The sequence below is a fragment of the Sprattus sprattus genome (genome assembly GCF_963457725.1).
Source record: "Sprattus sprattus genome assembly, chromosome: 1".
NCBI classification, from domain to species: domain Eukaryota; kingdom Metazoa; phylum Chordata; class Actinopteri; order Clupeiformes; family Clupeidae; genus Sprattus; species Sprattus sprattus.
Genome location: NC_137920.1, coordinates 34,070,099 through 34,088,950, shown reverse-complemented (window position 1 = coordinate 34,088,950; position 18,852 = coordinate 34,070,099). Strand labels below are relative to the sequence as shown.

At 46.0% G+C, this 18,852-nt stretch overlaps 1 protein-coding gene across 1 annotated transcript in view; it reads left to right on the top strand.

Annotated features, from left to right (window-relative positions):
- The window catches only part of cacna1ib (calcium voltage-gated channel subunit alpha1 Ib), a gene marked incomplete at its 3' end in the record, with an annotated part of 148,468 nt that extends 136,120 nt beyond the window's left edge, over positions 1-12,348 (top strand). Inside the window, 5 exon segments of the mRNA XM_080843756.1 lie at positions 2,743-2,889; positions 8,627-8,761; positions 10,143-10,338; positions 10,674-10,930; positions 11,662-12,348. Of these exon segments, the coding sequence (XP_080699882.1) occupies positions 2,743-2,889; positions 8,627-8,761; positions 10,143-10,338; positions 10,674-10,930; positions 11,662-12,348 (1,422 nt within the window).
- Between the last annotated feature and the right edge of the window lie 6,504 nt (positions 12,349-18,852).

Genomic DNA, 18,852 nt, shown 5'->3' with positions numbered 1-18,852 from the left:
TCTCTCTTTTTCGCAAACACACACACAAACAGACACACACACACACACACACACTAACACACAAATACACATACAAAGACACCAACTTAAAGACACACACACACACACACACACACACACACACACACACACACACACACACACACATACACACACACACACACACACACACAGACAATCTCTTTCACACATGCATGTATTCACATGTACATCACTGTCCTCATTTTCTCTCACACGCACACACACGGCTTCCTTACCCCTCCTATTCCTCTCTCTTCTCCTCCTCTCCTCCTCTCTCCTCCTCTCTCCTCCCATCTATATGCCTCTGGCTTTAGTTGCTCCATTCTCTCTGCCTAGGGTAAGCCCTGTCAGATTACAGTCAACAGCGATCTCCTCGCTCCACAGAAAGAAGACAGAGCCCGTTCAGACTTGAACAGAGCAATTAATTGTCAACCTTTTCGGCCGGGAGGGGGTTGGGTTGTTGAAGGTAGTGCACTCAGCCCCACTCTGAACGCCCCACATATAAAGAGGCGACCGAGAGAATCCTGACTGACTCTCTTTTTTTCTGTGGGGAACATAGAGGAAAGACAGCGGCCTGATAGACCTTAATGAAACAACAGTCAGTGATTAATCACTTTCACTGCAGGGACGAGTGGGGGAGCAATGGAAGAGGGGGGGGGGGGGGGGGGGGGGAGAAAAGAAAGGAAGGGGTGGATGGGAGAGGAGATGTGAAAGGAGGATGAGAGAGAAAAAAAGAAAGGAGGAAAGAAGAAGAGAAGGGGAAGGAGAGATGGTGTGGGGTGGAATTAATCTAATCTTTTCTCTCTGCAGGCAATACAGTTTCATTTCACAGCATTTAATATGTAGAGTTCACGAGTATATGCACAATGATGGATGTAAACAGACTGATAAATCTGTGCGCTTGTACATACAGCCGCGGAAAAAATTAAGAGACCACTTCAAAATTATCAGTTTCTCTGGTTTTACTATTTATTGGTATGTGTTAAAGTAAAATGTAAATTTTAGCTTTATTCTATAACCTACTGGCAACATTCCTACCAAATTTCAAATAAAAATATTGTCATTTAGATCATTTATTTGCAGAAAAATGACAATTGGTCAAAATAGCAAAATTGATGCAGTGTCTTCAGATCTCGAATAATGCAAAGAAAACAAGCTCATATTCATTTTTAAACTACACAATACTAATGCTTACACTTAGGAAGAGTTCAGAAATCAATATTTGGTGGAATAACCTTGATTTAAAATCACAACTTTCATGTGTCTTGGCATGCTCTCCACCAGTCTTTCACATTGCCGTTGGGTGACTTTATGCTACTCCTGGCGCAAGAATTCAAGCAGCTCGGCTTCTTTTCATGGCTTGTGACCATCCATCTTCCTCTTGATCACATTTCAGAGGTTTTTTATGGGATTCAGGTCTCGAAATTGGGGTGGCCATGACAGGGTCCTGATCTGGTGGTACTCCATCCACACCTTTACTGGCCTGGCTGTGTGGCATGGAGCATTGCCCTGCTGGAAAAAACACTTCTCAGAGTTGGGGAACATTGTCAGAGCAAAAGGAAGCAAGTTTTTCTTCCGGGACAACGTTGTACTTTGCCTGGCTGAGGTTTGTAAAAGACCATAAGGATTGAAAAAGCGGACTGGAGGTTCTTCTAAGTTCGTCTTCTCTGATGAGTCCGATTTCACAGTAGGTGCAAGACTCTCTGGCTTGTAGGCCTCTCCAGGTCTCCGTCTAACCATCAGACGACCATGTGTTGGGCAAAGCTGAAAATTGGACTCATCAGAGAAGACGAACTAGAAGACCCCCCAGTCCGCTTTTTTCAATCCTTATGGTCTTTTACAAACCTCAGCCAGGCAAAGTACAACGTTGTCCCGGAAGAAAAACTTGCTTCCTTTAGCTCTGACAATGTTCCCCAACTCTGAGAAATGTTTTTTCCAGCAGGGCAATGCTCCATGCCACACAGCCAGGCCAGTAAAGGTGTGGATGGAGTACCACCAGATCAGGACCCTGTCATGGCCAGCCCAATTTCGAGACCTGAATCCCATCAAAAACCTCTGAAATGTGATCAAGAGGAAGATGGATGGTCACAAGCCATGAAAAGAAGCCGAGCTGCTTGAATTCTTGCGCCAGGAGTAGCATAAAGTCACCCAACGGCAATGTGAAAGACTGGTGGAGAGCATGCCAAGACACATGAAAGTTGTGATTTTAAATCAAGGTTTTTCCACCAAATATTGATTTCTGAACTCTTCCTAAGTGTAAGCATTAGTATTGTGTAGTTTAAAAATGAATATGAGTTTGTTTTCTTTGCATTATTCGAGATCTGAAGACACTGCATCTTTTTTGCTATTTTGACCAATTGTCATTTTTCTGCAAATAAATGATCTAAATGACAATATTTTTATTTGAAATTTGGTAGGAATGTTGCCAGTAGGTTATAGAATAAAACAAAAATGTACATTTTACTTTAACACATACCAATAAATAGTAAAACCAGAGAAACTGATAATTTTGAAGTGGTCTCTTAATTTTTTCCGCGGCTGTATATGGAAACATTTCTCTATGTATTCAGGACTGTATGCCTGTGTGAGTGTGCTTGTGAATGCTAACATGTGTGTGTGTGTGTGTGTGTGTGTGTGTGTGTGTGTGTGTGTGTGTGTGTGTGTGTGTGTGTGTGTGTGTGTGTGTGTGTCTATGTGTGTGTGTGTGCCACCCTCTTTCAGGAGAACCAGTGGCTGGACAGTGTGTCACTGCTCATCAAGGACTCCCTGGAAGGGGAGATGCTGATGATTGACAACCTGTCAGGCTCCGTGTTCCACCACTACTCCTCTCCGCCAGTGTGCCGGGACTGCCACCGCCATCCACAGGAGGTACCCGACCCCCGACCCCACCACCCACCACCCCACCACCCCACACCCCACCACCCAAACACCCCACACCATAACGCCTACACCCCACACCCAACACCCCACACCATAACGCCCACACCCAACACGCCACACCCCACACCATAACGTCAACACCCCAGACCCCACCACCCAACAAGTGTTACTGTGACTCAGCTGGTAGAGCCAATGGCTGCTAGCCAGGTGCTAACAATGCTACATCATGGGTTGGATTCCCAGGGTGCTCACATAGGCTACTAATGAAAAGTTATATCTGTACAGCAAGTGGCTTAGGACAAAAAGCCTCTGCTAAATAAATAAATGTCAAATAATGATTGAATGTGTACGCCCTACACCAAACACCATGCTCTCCCTTCTATACACCTCATCCTACCAACTCTAACCCATATCCTTCCTCCACATCCTGCATCTCCTGCACCCTATACTCACCATCCTGCACATAATAGTGATCTTCACAGAGACCGTATCAGCTGCCCAAAATGGCTTCCAAAGGTTAGGAGACTTAGAATGACACCGTACATACCAGGACAAAGTAACCCCTCGAAAAGAGATTATGTGCTACATATAATCGGGTTTCTCTCTCCATATCCCAGTTTTGTTTTTCTGTTCTAGCACATTCACTCAGGCAAGAATGTCAAAGTTATTTCCACCGCTCGTCAAAGGCGATTTGATGTATTCATAGCTCGTCTAATGAAGCCGGGGCTTCCTAAAAATGCCAACCTGCCTGTCAAGCCTTTGTGCATCCCCCTAAGACACTGCTTCACACTTAGATGTCTCGCGACTGAGAGAAAGCCTCATATTCTGTTGTGTTATTTATTAGAGATGTAGCCGAATATGTATACGTTATTCGGGGAATCTAAAAAAAATGCAATGGAAACAGATATTCAAGAGGGGGAAAAAATCGATTGACATCTTTACGCATCAGACATTATGTTTCTTCAGATCCATTGATAGCTTACATAGATGCCCACAAGATAAAACATACCCATTCTCTTTGCAACATAGGACTTTGATTTCAGTAACCGCACCAACAGGGGGTCATTGTGCCCTGATAGGCGCATGTAGAGAGTGCTGGTGACCGGACATGTCCATGGCGAGTAATGCCCTACACCACAACAGGGCAACTGTTCTTTTGAGGCTCTCTACTGACAAACACGCTGCTATGGAATAGGGAATAAACCATACATAAACATGCCTACGGTAAAAAATTGTCTGTGACAGCAGTAGAAGTACTATTCGCACAGGAGAAACATTCTGGACTGTAATATCAACAACTATTGGTATGGACTTCCGTAGCAGAAGAAAGTGCCTTCTTTCAAAACTTTGCCTTTGAAAACAACGACCTTTCACCTTGTATTTCAGTCAATACTCATCCATTTAAGATGCTGTTTGTATCAGCCAAAGGTTTCAAAGGTTCACCTTACCAAGTAGCGTATTTCATACTTATTTAAAAAGACATCAAGGATTTTCTATGGATTTTATGGCACCTTTTTCCAGGTCTACCCATCAGCCATTTTCTGTATCCCCCAACACAACACAAAAGAAATGCTTTTCAATGCTAAGCCTCTTCGCCTCAGACTTTACAAGTGGCCTAGGCATATGCTGTATGGGGAGATTGGATAGTGTAGTGACTGTAATGAGTGTGTTGGATGCTTTAATTTATTTAAGTCTACTGGGTTAAGATGTTTTGAAGGCCACTTCTTAGTTAGCAGGGTATTCCTGGTCTGCCCTGTTTACACTGGCTGTAGATTCCTCCACTGCCCTGTTTACACTGGCTGTAGTTGCCTCCACTGCCCTGTTTACACTGGCTGTAGTTGCCTCCACTGCCCTGTTTAAACTGGCTGTAGTTGCCTCCACTGCCCTGTTTACACTGGCTGTAGTTGCCTCCACTGCCCTGTTTACACTGGCTGTAGTTGCCTCCACTGCCCTGTTTAAACTGGCTGTAGTTGCCTCCACTGCCCTGTTTACACTGGCTGTAGTTGCCTCCACTGCCCTGTTTACACTGGATGTAGTTGCCTCCACTGCCCTGGTTACACTGGCTGTAGTTGCCTCCACTGCCCTGTTTACACTGGCTGTAGTTGCCTCCACTGCCCTGGTTACACTGGCTGTAGTTGCCTCCACTGCCCTGTTTACACTGGCTGTAGTTGCCTCCACTGCCCTGTTTAAACTGGCTGTAGTTGCCTCCACTGCCCTGTTTACACTGGCTGTAGTTGCCTCCACTGCCCTGTTTACACTGGCTGTAGTTGCCTCCACTGCCCTGTTTAAACTGGCTGTAGTTGCCTCCACTGCCCTGTTTACACTGGCTGTAGTTGCCTCCACTGCCCTGTTTACACTGGCTGTAGTTGCCTCCACTGCCCTGTTTAAACTGGCTGTAGTTGCCTCCACTGCCCTGTTTACACTGGCTGTAGTTGCCTCCACTGCCCTGTTTACACTGGCTGTAGTTGCCTCCACTGCCCTGGTTACACTGTCTGTAGTTGCCTCCACTGCCCTGGTTACACTGGCTGTAGTTGCCTCCACTGCCCTGGTTACACTGGCTGTAGTTGCCTCCACTGCCCTGGTTACACTGGCTGTAGTTGCCTCCACTGCCCTGGTTACGCTGGCTGTAGTTGCCTCCACTGCCCTGGTTACACTGGCTGTAGTTGCCACTGCCTTGTTTACACTGGCTGAAGTTGCCTCCAGCTTGGTTTTGACTTAATATTTCCAGCTGGTTTCCACACAATACATTTGCATATTTGAAGTGCATTCATGAAAATTCGGGCTAAGAAATGTCTGTGTGCATTCACCATCAGCTGTTTTATGCCGATTTAAAGATGCACACTGACCTCGTTGTGACCAGCTGTGGGCAACTTAAACAGAAATACACATGATAAAATCCCAACAAAGCCCTTGTTAATACAACAAAGCCCCTTTTCCTCAATTAGTATAATCTTACCCTATGCTAATCACCTATTTCCAGCAAATACATTTGTTATGCGATTTATACGATTTAATGGGAAGTGTAAGAGTTAATTTGCATTAAACATTCAAAATGGAAACTCAGCTAGTGTTTGTGACATCATAATATTGTGCCTTTGTTGTAACAGGGCTTGCATTGTGCACTTCTTCTAGTTAAAGTGTGCTTAATGAATATAAATCTGGCAGTATAATTTGGTTTGCGCCACAGCTTCATCTACAGATAATGACATCTCTGTACACCTCTACTGTTCATATCTTGAATCATGGAAAACTTTCATTGGAACGCACTGTTTTGTTAAAAGCACCCCCTGCCTGGGTTAAGGCCAGTTGCAGTCTCAAGAGGGAATGTTGTGTATGGGGCACTTGCCAATGAAGGGGTGTATGAGACTCCAAACAAGAGGCTGAATCTAGGACATTGAAATTGGAAAGTCTCTGTACATGGCACACTGAAAAGGATTAATATGCACACATTTGCACTATAGACAAACAAGGTCCTCACAGGATGTGCTTCATATCCAGTAATGCACCTCAGAAAAGTCTCACAAGGCCACATCTGCTTCAAGCTATGAAGCCTTTATAGTCTAGACCTGGCTATTCATGCTCCATAACCATTGACAGACAGCCAGGAGAGCTTTGGACTGTCTCTTGAGGACTCAGCTGCCGGCTATGGCAATGAAGGGCCTGTCTGATTTGGGTTGCCTCCTTTCAAGGACCATGCAAAGCCTGTCGCTCTCCATGGTGCTGGACTGGGGCTGAAACACAGGTCACTGTCCGTGGTCCTGAAGGACTAATTGGAGAAGCTTTCAATGCTGAGGAGTAGCAAGGAGAGTTTGTGTTTGTCCTTTTACTTTTACTTCTTAGATTTTTTCATTTAATACACTGGTAATAAAAATAATGATAATATTAATAATGATATTGATAATAATAATGCTAATAATAATAAACACAGGCTTAACATCATACCTGAGTGCACCAGTCCATCATCCAAACACACAACATGGGCGCCCTGGAGCGATACTTATATTTGGCATGTTTTGTATTTGCATATATATTATTCAGTAACTGAAATCTAGACACTTTTCACTGGAGACTTGCCTGAAAGATACAATCTTGACAGCACGTTAATGATTCACCTCTGATGTTTCTTTCTGTTCCGATGAGCCCTGAAGACACCCATTTCTATCACTTACCTGTGTGTCATTTTTTAACAGCGATCTTAGAAGACATTCATTTATCATTTAAGACCCTCAGACACTCGTGGAAATGCCAAGCATCGTATGCCAAGCATTTAGGATTTATCTACTACAACAGTAGTCCTCGCTTTTATAACGTGCTTAGTGTTGAGTTTGTGTTTAGTTGCCTCTGGGTGACCTTTCTTTGCACACCGGGTAGCCCAAAAAGACACCCTGTGTGTTTCTGAAACACCATTTGCACCTCAGCATCAAGCGCCTTTGTTGTCCAGCCCACTCCTCACTCTGCTCAGCTCACACTGGGCGAGGGATTCAGAGACAGAAAAAGAGAGTGCCAAGTCTCCAGCTGCTTCCAATTCCCACATGCCATACGCATGTAAATAATGCATGATGGTTCACTAGCAACAACAGTTAGACTGTTTGTGTGAGTGTTTTGTGTGTGTGTGTGTGTGTGTGTGTGTGTGTGTGTGTGTACGTGTGTGTGTGTGTGTGTGTGTGTGTGTGTGTACGTGTGTGTGTGTACGTGTGTTCGTTTATGTGTGTGTGCATGTTTGTGTTTTTTTGAGTGTGTGTTGGTTGTATGTCCTTATCTCTTAATGTCTGTGTGTGTGTGTGTGTGTGTGTGTGTCTGTGTGTGTCTGTGTGTGTGTGTGTGTGGGTGTGTATTTACACATGATAAGTTAAGGTGGGCTACAGTGTTTAGAAGGACAATGTGAGTGATGAGATAATTTGAGTGCAGACAGGCAAGGGAGGTAATGGTGATTACTGATTCTCAAGTGTGTGGGAAATCATGTGTATCAATCTGGGAAATTGTGTGTGTGTGTGTGGTTCAGTGCAGCACTGTAGGACTCCTGGTGGTCCTCGATCCTCAGCAGATTCCCCCATCTCTCTGACTACACTCAACCACTTTGAACTGTGTGTTTCATGTACAGCCATACATCATTGTTTCGGGTTACAAGATGATCTCATCTCAGGGATGGAAGGATCGTGTTGGCATTGAAGGTGCAGGGAAACATGGGGAAGATTGTACATGCTAACTCCATTTCACTCTCCCCTCTCCTTAATCTTCAGTTTCTCTACATCTCGCTCTTTCTCTGTGTCTCTGCCTCTCCCTCTCTCTTTTTCTTTCTCCACACAACCACTCTCTTACTCATTCTCAACAGGCATTGCCGCAGCACTGTAACAGATATTTCAAAGACCTCCCTCAAGAAAAAACTCACATCCTCCATCTACCACTCGAAATGTCCATCTCATAGACAGCACACTAAAAGAAAATCTTCAGCTGTCAGTCATGTCTTCTGCTGCCCTTATGAGACCCCTCAGTGTAATTTAAAAGTTCCTCTGCTCTGTCTGTTCTCCTTTTCCACACACACACTCATACACATATCATATACACACATCACACACACATCACACACACATCACACACACACACACACACATCACACACACACACACACACACTCACACACACACACACACACACACACACACACACACACACACACACACACACACACACACACACACACACACACACACACACACACACACAGATCCAGTTGGCTGAGGTGGAGCAGGCGTCTCTGATGTCGGAGCAGCTGTCGGACAAGTCGTCCTCGCTGGCGCTGCCTGATGACCTCAGTCTGGACGACCACAGCGTGTACCAGCTGCTCGTCAGGGACAGCAAGGTTGGGGGGCCTGATGGACCCAAGCGCACACACACAAACACAAACATGTGCACGCACACACACACACACACACACACACACACACACACACACACACACACACACACATACACATACACACACACACACAGACTTATGCACACACAGACCACATCAACATAAGGAGACAAACATATTTACGAGGACACACACAAATGCACACACGGACAGGCCATACACACACATATGGAGCCACACAGCCACACAAATGGACAAGCACACTCACAAATGCACACATACTCTATACACATACACACAGAGACACACACCATTTGCATACACACACTCTATGGCACATGCTTATATGCAGCTGTTCTCAATCATTACAGGACCTTTGGGAGACGTCAGTATCCCACACGTCATCCTGATCTGTAAACGGCTAATTAATCTCCATTTACACGCCTAATTCATTGATTGCATAATCAATGTTCCCTCTTCAGCTCCGTTTGTGCTTTGATCAAGCACAGCTCACAGCTTGCATATTTTATTGAAGATGAGGAGGCCCCTAATAGCACAAACGAATTCCACCTGGCTTATAGAGTTGATTAATTAACACGTGAACATGACTATATCTGTATAATCTTTTTAATGAAAGCAATAACGTATAAGTCAGGTGCGTAGAATTAATTAGTGTGTTTTTAAATGTATGTGTTGTTCCTGTTTTGGTGATGTGGCTTTTATTACTAAAAATGATAACTAGAGAGAAATGGCAGAAAAGGAAGTTGACGGAAAAAAATACATTCAGACATTTCTTTTAGGACTGGTCATTGATGGAAAAATAAGTAACATCCAGACATGTCTCTTAGGGACGGTGGAGGATTGCCTTCACATTAACTAGCATAAAGCTAACCCTGACATGTTTCACCAAAGCCTTAAACTTAATACCATTCCAAGACATTCCCTGAGAGGCCCTGCCTGTGGATTAGCATAGCGACTAACCTCGGCGGAATGCTAATTAGGCTTACAGCATGAGGCTAAGGCTAAGCCTTAACAGGCCGCCACAGCATGTAAGTGCAGGCTAAAGCCCTTCTGAATGCTAATGTAACCTCAGTTTAAACCACAGACGGAATCCCCTACTGGAATGCTTTGTAATTTACATAAACACACACACACACATGGTGACTGTCTGAATGCTAATGTACTTGAGCGCCAGTGTAACAGAGGCCACTGGGCACCGATGGGTAAGCTGCCTTATAAGATGTGCTGGCAGCTGTCAGCAATACCCAGGTGAGCCGGGGCCCACCCCTGCCCCTAACCCTCAAGCCAGCAAGTTCAATCCCAGTGTGGGACTGAAATGCAGGTCATGCTAGGCTAACACTGTTGTGTTTTTGTCTGAGTTCAGGAGGAGAGGGGAAGCAGTGACTCCCATAGCTCAGAGGAGCTCCGGAGCAGCCAGGCCAGGTGCGGGGGCTCGCAGACCCACAGTCCCCAGAGGACAGAAGGGGAAACGGGGCTTCTGGACGTGAACCTAGGGCCTCAGAGTCCATCCCAGCGCCTCCTGCTACAACAGCACCAGCATCCCCCAACCCACAGCAGAGGTAACACTCCAGCCCCACGGGACAGAGACACAAATCCCCCTCAACTAGTCTCTCCTTCTGTATCCTTCATCACAGTGGTGTTTCTGTCACTTCCCTGCACAACAACATGAGGGCCTGTGATCCATACAAACACTACAGTGTTATTGATGCATGAACTGTAAGCACTCTGTCCACAGCTGTACGAGCAGAGCTGATTCTTTATTACCCTGTCACACTCAGGTTACATTCAGATGAAAGATCATTAAGACACATTAGGGCATCCAGCATCAGCCTCATGCCGGACCCAATCGACCGTCCATCCATTCAGTCATCTGACATCCATATCTCCCCAGCAGATGGTGGGGAGCTCGGCGGCTACATCAGCGGCGTTGGCGTTGGTGGCAGCGGTGGTGGCGGAGGAGGGAACAGCAGGGGTGCCTCTCCTCTCTTCCACCTCCCTGCGGAGTTCTTCCACCCAGCCTCGGCCGTGTCGCAGGGGAGCCCAGTGACAGGGGTGGTACCCGCAGACCGAGTGGGATCCAGACTCACCTCGCCAGCCTCCTGGGCATCCCTCAGGTCCCCGGGGGCCAACAGCAGGGTCGTCGGCTCGCAGGTAAGGGAGTCAGGCAGTGAGTGGATGAGACAGGCAGTGAGTGGATGTGTCCGGCGTAAAGAACTGATACATTTACTATACATTTACATAAATGACATTACATACATTTCAAGTTACACATTACATTACAGTTATTAATCCAACACAGAGCTTTGAGACCTTAGGTGATAAGTCGAGTCATTACTGTATTTTCATCCAGTGTCACCTACCTGTCTAGTTGATGTTGTAATAGATTATAGAAAAGAGACATGAAGCGATGGGTCCCATCTGTCAACACCAGTACTAACAACAACTTGGGTTTAAAGCAAAAAACAACTGTTAATAGTAAAAAGGTAATAAGTGATATGTAGAGTTTAAGTAAACATTTTCGAGTCCTAGAAAAAACCTGGAGATCTTAAGTGACAGAACCGTGACCTTGATTGCTCTGCTGTGGACAAAGTCACCCAGGCAAACTCCATTACTGAAGCTCTGGACCTGAGCAGAGTGGCTAAGAGCTCTGCTTGGCATGTCGTTCACTGACCCTTCACATCTCTGAGGACAAAGTGGTTCTTAAGAGCTAAAAGCCATCTGGTCCATCTTTCACAGTCACAAAAATAATCCGACTTTTACTCTCTCTCTGTTCTCTCCTTTCTTACCCTTTCTCTTTCCATTCACACGCTCTCTCTCTCTCTCTCTCTTTTTCTCTCTATCTGACTCTCTCTCGCTCTCTCCCAACACCTCTCTGCCCCAAGCACCCATCCTGCAGTAACTCTTCCCTGGCCACGGGCAGCTCGGAGGGCAGCCTGCAGACCACCCTGGAGGAAGGGCTCAGCTTTAGCATCTCCCCACCGTTGCCACGGCATCGAGATCTGCCCCTACTCTGCCCCATTCCCCCGCCAACAACCCCTTCGCCCCGTCGCCAGCGCCGTGGAGCCCCAGGAGGGCGTCCGTCTGCTTGTTTCTCCCTCCAGGCCACCAGGGGCCACCAGAGGAGCCTGAGCAGCTGCGGGGGTAGCAGCAGCAGCCCCAGCTGTCCGCGGCAGGACTCCATGGACCCGTCGGACGAGGACACGGGCTTGGGCATGGGCATTAGTACGAGCGGATGCGGCTCCAGCCAGGCAGGCAACAGCGAACATTTGTCGGAGACGCTGAGCAGCCTGTCGCTCACCTCGCTGCTCTGCACTGGCTCGCTGGCGACCCCTCTGGTCAAGAAGTGCAATAGCACAGGGAACCTTGAGCAGGGTGGGGGTGGCCTGTCGGTCCGGAGCAAAGACGGCAGACAGTTGTACGGCATGGAAGCCCAGGGGTACCTGTCCAACCCATGGACGGAGGAAGAGAGGGGCATGGGCGGAGTGGGGGGCGACCGGGGGCCGGCAGGGTGTTTAGGGGTGAAAAGCAGCAGCCAGACAATGGACACTGGCTCGCGGAAGAACAGATGAAACCTGTCCCCCCACCCCCCACGCTCCTTCTCTTTGGCCGCCCTTTTTTTCGCTTGCCCTCCTACCCTCTTCCGGAACGTTCTGTGAACTTCAACTCCCTTCCGTGTTTTTTTCAGTACCGTCTCGGTGAATGCTGACCATGCTGCTGCTCACAGACACAGGGAAGCTTTCAGGGGATCACAGGAGTTAGAAAGGAGAGAGGCCGTAACTACAGGGAGTTATTTTCCCCTCCTCTTCACTGCAGTATTATGGAGCTATGCAGCAACGGAATTACCTAGCCTGGAGTGGGACAAGATGGCTGCCGTGCTGGTCCTCTGTATTTGCAATTGAGGGGAAATGGAGAACGAAGAGTCATTGCATTGGATTTTCAGGACCATCTTACAGTGTGAAGGTTTAGGCTGCATGAAGGTGGAGACGAACACATGAGTTTTTTCCATGAAAAGAACACTTGGCTCTGCCCCACCCCTCCGCACATATACTATGACACAAAAAAAATGACATTTGTTAAAGCGCATACAGTCTTTCAAATGAGATTTGTACTGTATGATTTCTATCGCCCACGATTAAGGTAGCAACGAATGACCTTTTCAATGCGTCATCTCTGAGAGGGTGACAGGCAAGTCCTATTTGTTGTCCCCTTCGTTTTATATGACCGCAGATTTTAGATTTATTGTGAACACATGTGTGTGTGTTTGTGTGTGTATGGGGGAGGGTGGGTTGAGGGGGAAATATGTACATGTGTGCACAAAAGCATGTGAGTCTGAAAGGTTAGTGGTGTAGAAAATAGCCCAGGAACATGGATAGATGAATTAGTGTTTAAGATAAGAAGAACAAGTACTAAGGATAAAGGATCTCATTCTTGTGAGTGTAGAAAAACCCGTCTGCTTCTGAAAAAAGGAATATGCTTAGGACAGGCAACCAGCAATGAACTGCCACAAAATGGATCAACTATTTCCTTCATCCATTGTGATGTCTTCTGTTTCCTTTATGTGTTTGTGAAACAAGTTCCACACAATGTATCTCATTCAGGCACACACACACAAACACACGCACACACACACAAACACACACGCGCACACACACACACACACACACACACACACACACACACACACACACACAGACACACACACACTTTTCCTGATTAGACAACACCGCCAGCCCAGATGTGTTTCTCAGAGCCTCATCATCGCACTCATAAAGAACACCGCTACAAGGAGAAGGAGAACAGGACAAGTTGTCTTGAGGACCAGTTGTCTCGCTCCTCACTGTGTCCAGATGTTGTGAAGTACTCGTGACAGTATAACAATGATGGACTAAGTAGCATAGAATTCAGTGTTTTCAGGATGTGTGTCCAGTATTCTTACAGTGCAAGTATTCGTTTGTGACTCAGCAGAAAACCCCAATAGGAAAGTTTACATTCAAGAGGTGCGATGAAAGTTAGAACTAAGTGCTAGCTGCATGTTGAATTTTTACTCAAAAGAAGAGAACTGATTAAAATGAAAAAAAAAACCTCAATTTGGTGTTCATCAATGCTATTTTTTTTAACTGTGGTCACAGGAAGAAAGTTGAAGATTCCTACACGTTTTTGGTAGGTTATAGTAGTGGGTAGGATAGTTTTAGGTCCTCTGATACAATGTGGCCTGCTCAATGGATCAAGATCGGCTTAATATCTGCAGGAGGGAGCGTCTGAAAATGGCACCCGTATTAATATCTGGGGAGCTGTGTCAGAAGTGGTTAGTCCACCTGCCATAAGTACCTCGTTTACACTGTTTGACAAGCTTCCCCTTTCTCTGGCATGCAAATATAAAGAGCGTGTCAACTCTGGAGAGGGTTTAATGTTTAATCCAATTCACAGGCCGCCATCAAAAGAGAGCGATGGTAGGTGGATTTGAAGAGACGGTAAGCTTTGCTGGCTTGGCTCTGCTTATGACAATCCGTCACAAACGTTTCACACCACCATCGCCCCTCCAGCATCAACAACAACAGCACAAATTAGATGAATTATTCTTCCGCATGAGGGGGTGAAGTGTGATCACCTAAGCTTTCATAATTCCTTCTTGAGAACTCGATTCCTTTTGTCGCTGGTGTTTTTTGTCGTCGTCAGCGTTTGTTTCATGGTTGTTCAAACTGGTGCATTTCACAGTGGAGCGTGCACGGTGATGGACAGACGGACGGACAGACGGATGAATGACAGAGGAACTGACAGTGGAAAATGGAGCTGTCTGCTCATTTCAAAAATCATCACCGATGTAAGTTGGGGCGGGTAGGGTGGCGGCTTCAGCTTGCTCATTTTGATGTGGAGAGAGAGAGATAGAGGGAAGGAGAGAGGGAGAGAGAGAGAGGGAGGGAGGTAGGTAGGGAAGCACATTCTATTTTCAATGGCAGATTAAGATGAAGTGAGTCGGAGCACTTTTATGGAGATGCCATGAAAGTGTGTGGACTAAAGTGTGTGGACTACGTACATGTTCATTAGCGTCCTGATCATTGTGGAATGTTCTGAGTCTAATGATCAAAGGTTTGGTCTGAGCTATTGTTTAAATATTTTAAAAGCACAACAGATAATTCAGCATGAAAACACAGTTAAAACATGTTCCAGTGAGCATAAAATCACTTACCCTCTCCTGCTCTCTTATGCATGATATTTGAGACACGTGCTAGTTAGGTTAACAGTTCCCGCAATCTTGTCCAGCCTATTCCTATTTAGATAAGCCATTTCCTCTCCACATTTCTAGGTAGAACCCACCTGGGAAAAAAAGTACTTCTTCCTTCATCTCGATTCTCCATGTATGTTGGTGCAGAAGCTGAAAAAATTATGTATATTCATTTGGATATTTCATACCTGCCCCAGCCTAATGTCTGTTTATACAGGTGTCAAACAAACAACCTTTCCCCAGGGTATCTTGAATGTAAACAGCTCCTATAATGTGATTGGAAGGTAATATATCCTACTCCCGAAAACTACCTGTCTCCAAATAACAGTTCCCAGAGCCCACCTCTCTTCCTGGTTTGGAAACCTTGATGTTCCAAAACAAACAGCCTGCCCATTGTGGCTTGTATCCCGGTTTGAAGTGTTGCCATGGTGTCAGGAATTGGTGACAGCTGGGAATTAGCTGTAAAAACACACACCTGAGGCCTCTTCAGGCAGTGGAAGCTACAGGGATGGAACTCCACGCTTGAGCTGGCAGCATCTGCACTCAGAAGAGAGAGGGAGAGAGAAAGAGATGGAGGGAGGGATAGTGAGAGATGGAGGGAGGGAGAGAGAGAGGGAGGCTGCTTCTTTCAGAGATGCTACTGGGTCCTCCTGTTCCAATTGATTCTGATCGGCTTTGAAGGGGGGAAAAGCATTGTACTCCAAACAACAGCATGTACTGGGGGGACCCGGAATGCCCCTTGAAAGAGGGGGGGAAATGATAGAGGAGATAAAAAAACAAACAGAAGAGGAGGGATGTACAGAGGATGGGCAGAGAGGAGGAACAGTGAGACCTCGGTGGCATCTGGTGACCTGACCGAGAGCCAGGCTCCACATCTGCCGGCCAGCTGGACTGCAATTTGACAATCTGGCTTATTCATTTTTTTGTTTATTTTGAAGCATATGAGCCTGAGCGCTGGGGTGGGGATGTGGGCAGGGCTGGACATCTGTGTGTGGCTGGACAGCCCTTGTCTTTTGAAGCCCTCATATCAGGCCCTTGTCTTTCGAAGCCCTCGTCTAAGGCCCTTGTCTTTTGAAGCCCTCGTCTAAGGCCCTTGTCTTTTGAAGCCCTCGTCTAAGGCCCTTGTCTTTTGAAGCCCTTGTCTCAGGCCCTTGTCTTTTGAAGCCCTCGTCTAAGGCCCTTGTCTTTTGAAGCCCTCGTCTAAGGCCCTTGTCTTTTGAAGCCCTCGTCTTAGGTTGTGGCACCTCTGGCCCATTTCTTGCAGCAGGATGGATGGGCACTGAGCTCCTTCTTGTTGCTGTCACTTGTTCTGTCGCCTGAGGCATCACAGACATTTCTGATGACAAGTCTGTGAGGACTTTGGCAGAGCAGGTGGCAGGAGGAGATGTTATCCAGGTACATGGCACACACACAAAGTGTCAAATACCAACTGTTGCACTCGTCACGATTGATTTTTCAGCAACACAGCATCTCGGTGTCAGAATTAACTCTCCTTGTAATGCGATTGACCCCGTTGGACAGGGCAAGTGCCCGCCGCGCGGTGTCTCTCTGCATTTCGACGAGGCTCGGTGACCGGCAGTGGCTCTCTGTGCCGCTGCTCAGCTCAGATAGACGGATCTGTCACACTGAATCAAGTCCGGCATCATTTATCCGTTATGTATCTGTCTCAGGCCGAGGCCAGAGCCACATGACAGTCATTTAACCCACCAATCCAAAATAGAGTGTGTATGTGTATATGCGGGTGTGTGTGTGTCAGTGAATGTGTTTATATGTGCGCTTTAGTGCTGGGAATGTACTTTGACAACTATACCAATGGCGTCGGAAAAATTAGAAATGCATCGTGGAGAATAATCATGTTGTTACTAAAGGTTTGCAGATACCACGGCAGGATTGAGTTGAATGTAGCTTGGGCTTGCAGTGATTTACAAAAGCAAATGTTTTAATATCCCATGGGAATTAGAAAGAGCCTAGTGCCGAGCAGAAGCAAGTAAAGCAAGAAAGATTTGTTTTTTTGGGAGCTGCAAAGACAAGATAGAAACTGCCCATTTAATTTGAAATTCTAATTTAAAATTGTAATTGCGTTGGAGCCGAATACAGAAAGCCAGTTAATTAGCCCGAGTCAGCATGCATGCATTGGCTTCGGCTGGGCCCCCAGCTATTCTTTGTGAAGTCTTGGAATGTTACGTAGGAGTTTTGTTGGCAGACATATTTTTTTGTATATACTGCCATATTCAGCTCACGCCATTACAAAGACAGAATCACAAATGAGGGCCTCTCAAATCCAGTAACAAAAAAAAAGAAAAAGAAAGTCAAGCTGTAAGAATTCATCTCAAAGGCCCCCCAGCCACCTCGGAAGCGCTTGGGAAGTTCATATTTAGCATTTCATGAGTGCACATGCTGAGCAGAACTCAAACAGGAAGCAGGTTAGCGTGATAGCCAGGGTTTAATGCAAATGGCCACCGCTCCTCTTGTGGCCCCTGGTTGTTATTGATTGAAGACTCCTTTTAGGGCACTTTCCACATTGGTTAAATATCAGGGCAGCGTCTTGGCAAACAAGGTTGCCGTCTCGGTACTCTCTGGTGTTTTGGCCATACGCGGACGCGGTCCCGCGACTGACAACAATGAGGGAGGTCGATCAATGCCTGCGGCACCTGTAACACATTAACCTCGCGTCGGTAAATGTCACTGCACATTTCTTCCTCTTTGAGATCCACGCCTGCTGTTTCTGGTTCACGTGTCTCAAATGTAATGCATTTGCTATGCCACATTTTGAGTGTTAGTATGCGTCTGGGTGTAGATGAGGCTTTGTTTATCACCATAGAGGCCATCACCCTAAATGCCCTCAACGCAGCGCGGCGCCATTTGCCCGAAAGCACCGTATCCACGTTGGCTCACAAGAGCAGTTGGACTCTTTTAGCGATGGGTAATTCAGATGGATCGTCAGCCATTCCGCGAACCCCGCTTAGCCATTTAAGATCATCATAATCTAAAAGAGTAAGTTTAAAAAAAAAAAAAAACTGATGATGCCTCGGAGCGTCACCGAGAATGAGGGCTGCCGGGGCGCAAATGGCTGAATCCATCTTCATTTCTCCCCAAACAGGCGGTGATGTCTGCAGCCAGTATGTGCTGTGCCATATTTAATACAGCGCCTCAGTCACTTAAATAGCTCTGTTTATTTTAGCTCAGTCTACATTGGTATCAGATCATGCATGAGCTCCAAGGTTTTTCAGACTGTTTATATGTAGCTCCAGTCCTCCAGCTGACTCAAAGTCTGTTATTTCTACGAAGCCTAACCTTTTGAAAAACATTTAATGTAGTGTTTGCTTTCATTGTTATTTGCAGTCAGTGTTCATGTTATATATAAATCTAGCAGATGTCTCTCGACAAGCAATCTGTACTTTCTCTTGGATTGGGCTGATGCCATTGGCATCTTAATGTGATCTGCAAGTTCATCGACAGTTCTGTTTATGAAACTGGATCCAGATCACAGTGGTTATAGACTTAATCTTATTTTTTTTTATCCAATTGACTTATTAAGCTTATTCTTTCATAAGGGATTCAAATGGACGTCATGGAAACAGTTCAAAATGGCATGGGTTGAAATGTTTCCATTGGATTTAGAAAAACTGTTGACATCAAATACTAATGGATTCTGGGAAATAATAAGTGGCACAGTGATGAACCAGTGAGTCACCACAAATGTGTTTTCGTCTGTAGACATTTCAAGGTGGCGTTTATATGTGAGATTAGCACTCATTCCACTCAGAAAGAAACTAACAAACATGTCCTTCAGACAACCCTCAAGCTTTTTCAGAGGAGGTACAGGTCACCACTGTGTGAGATGATCCCA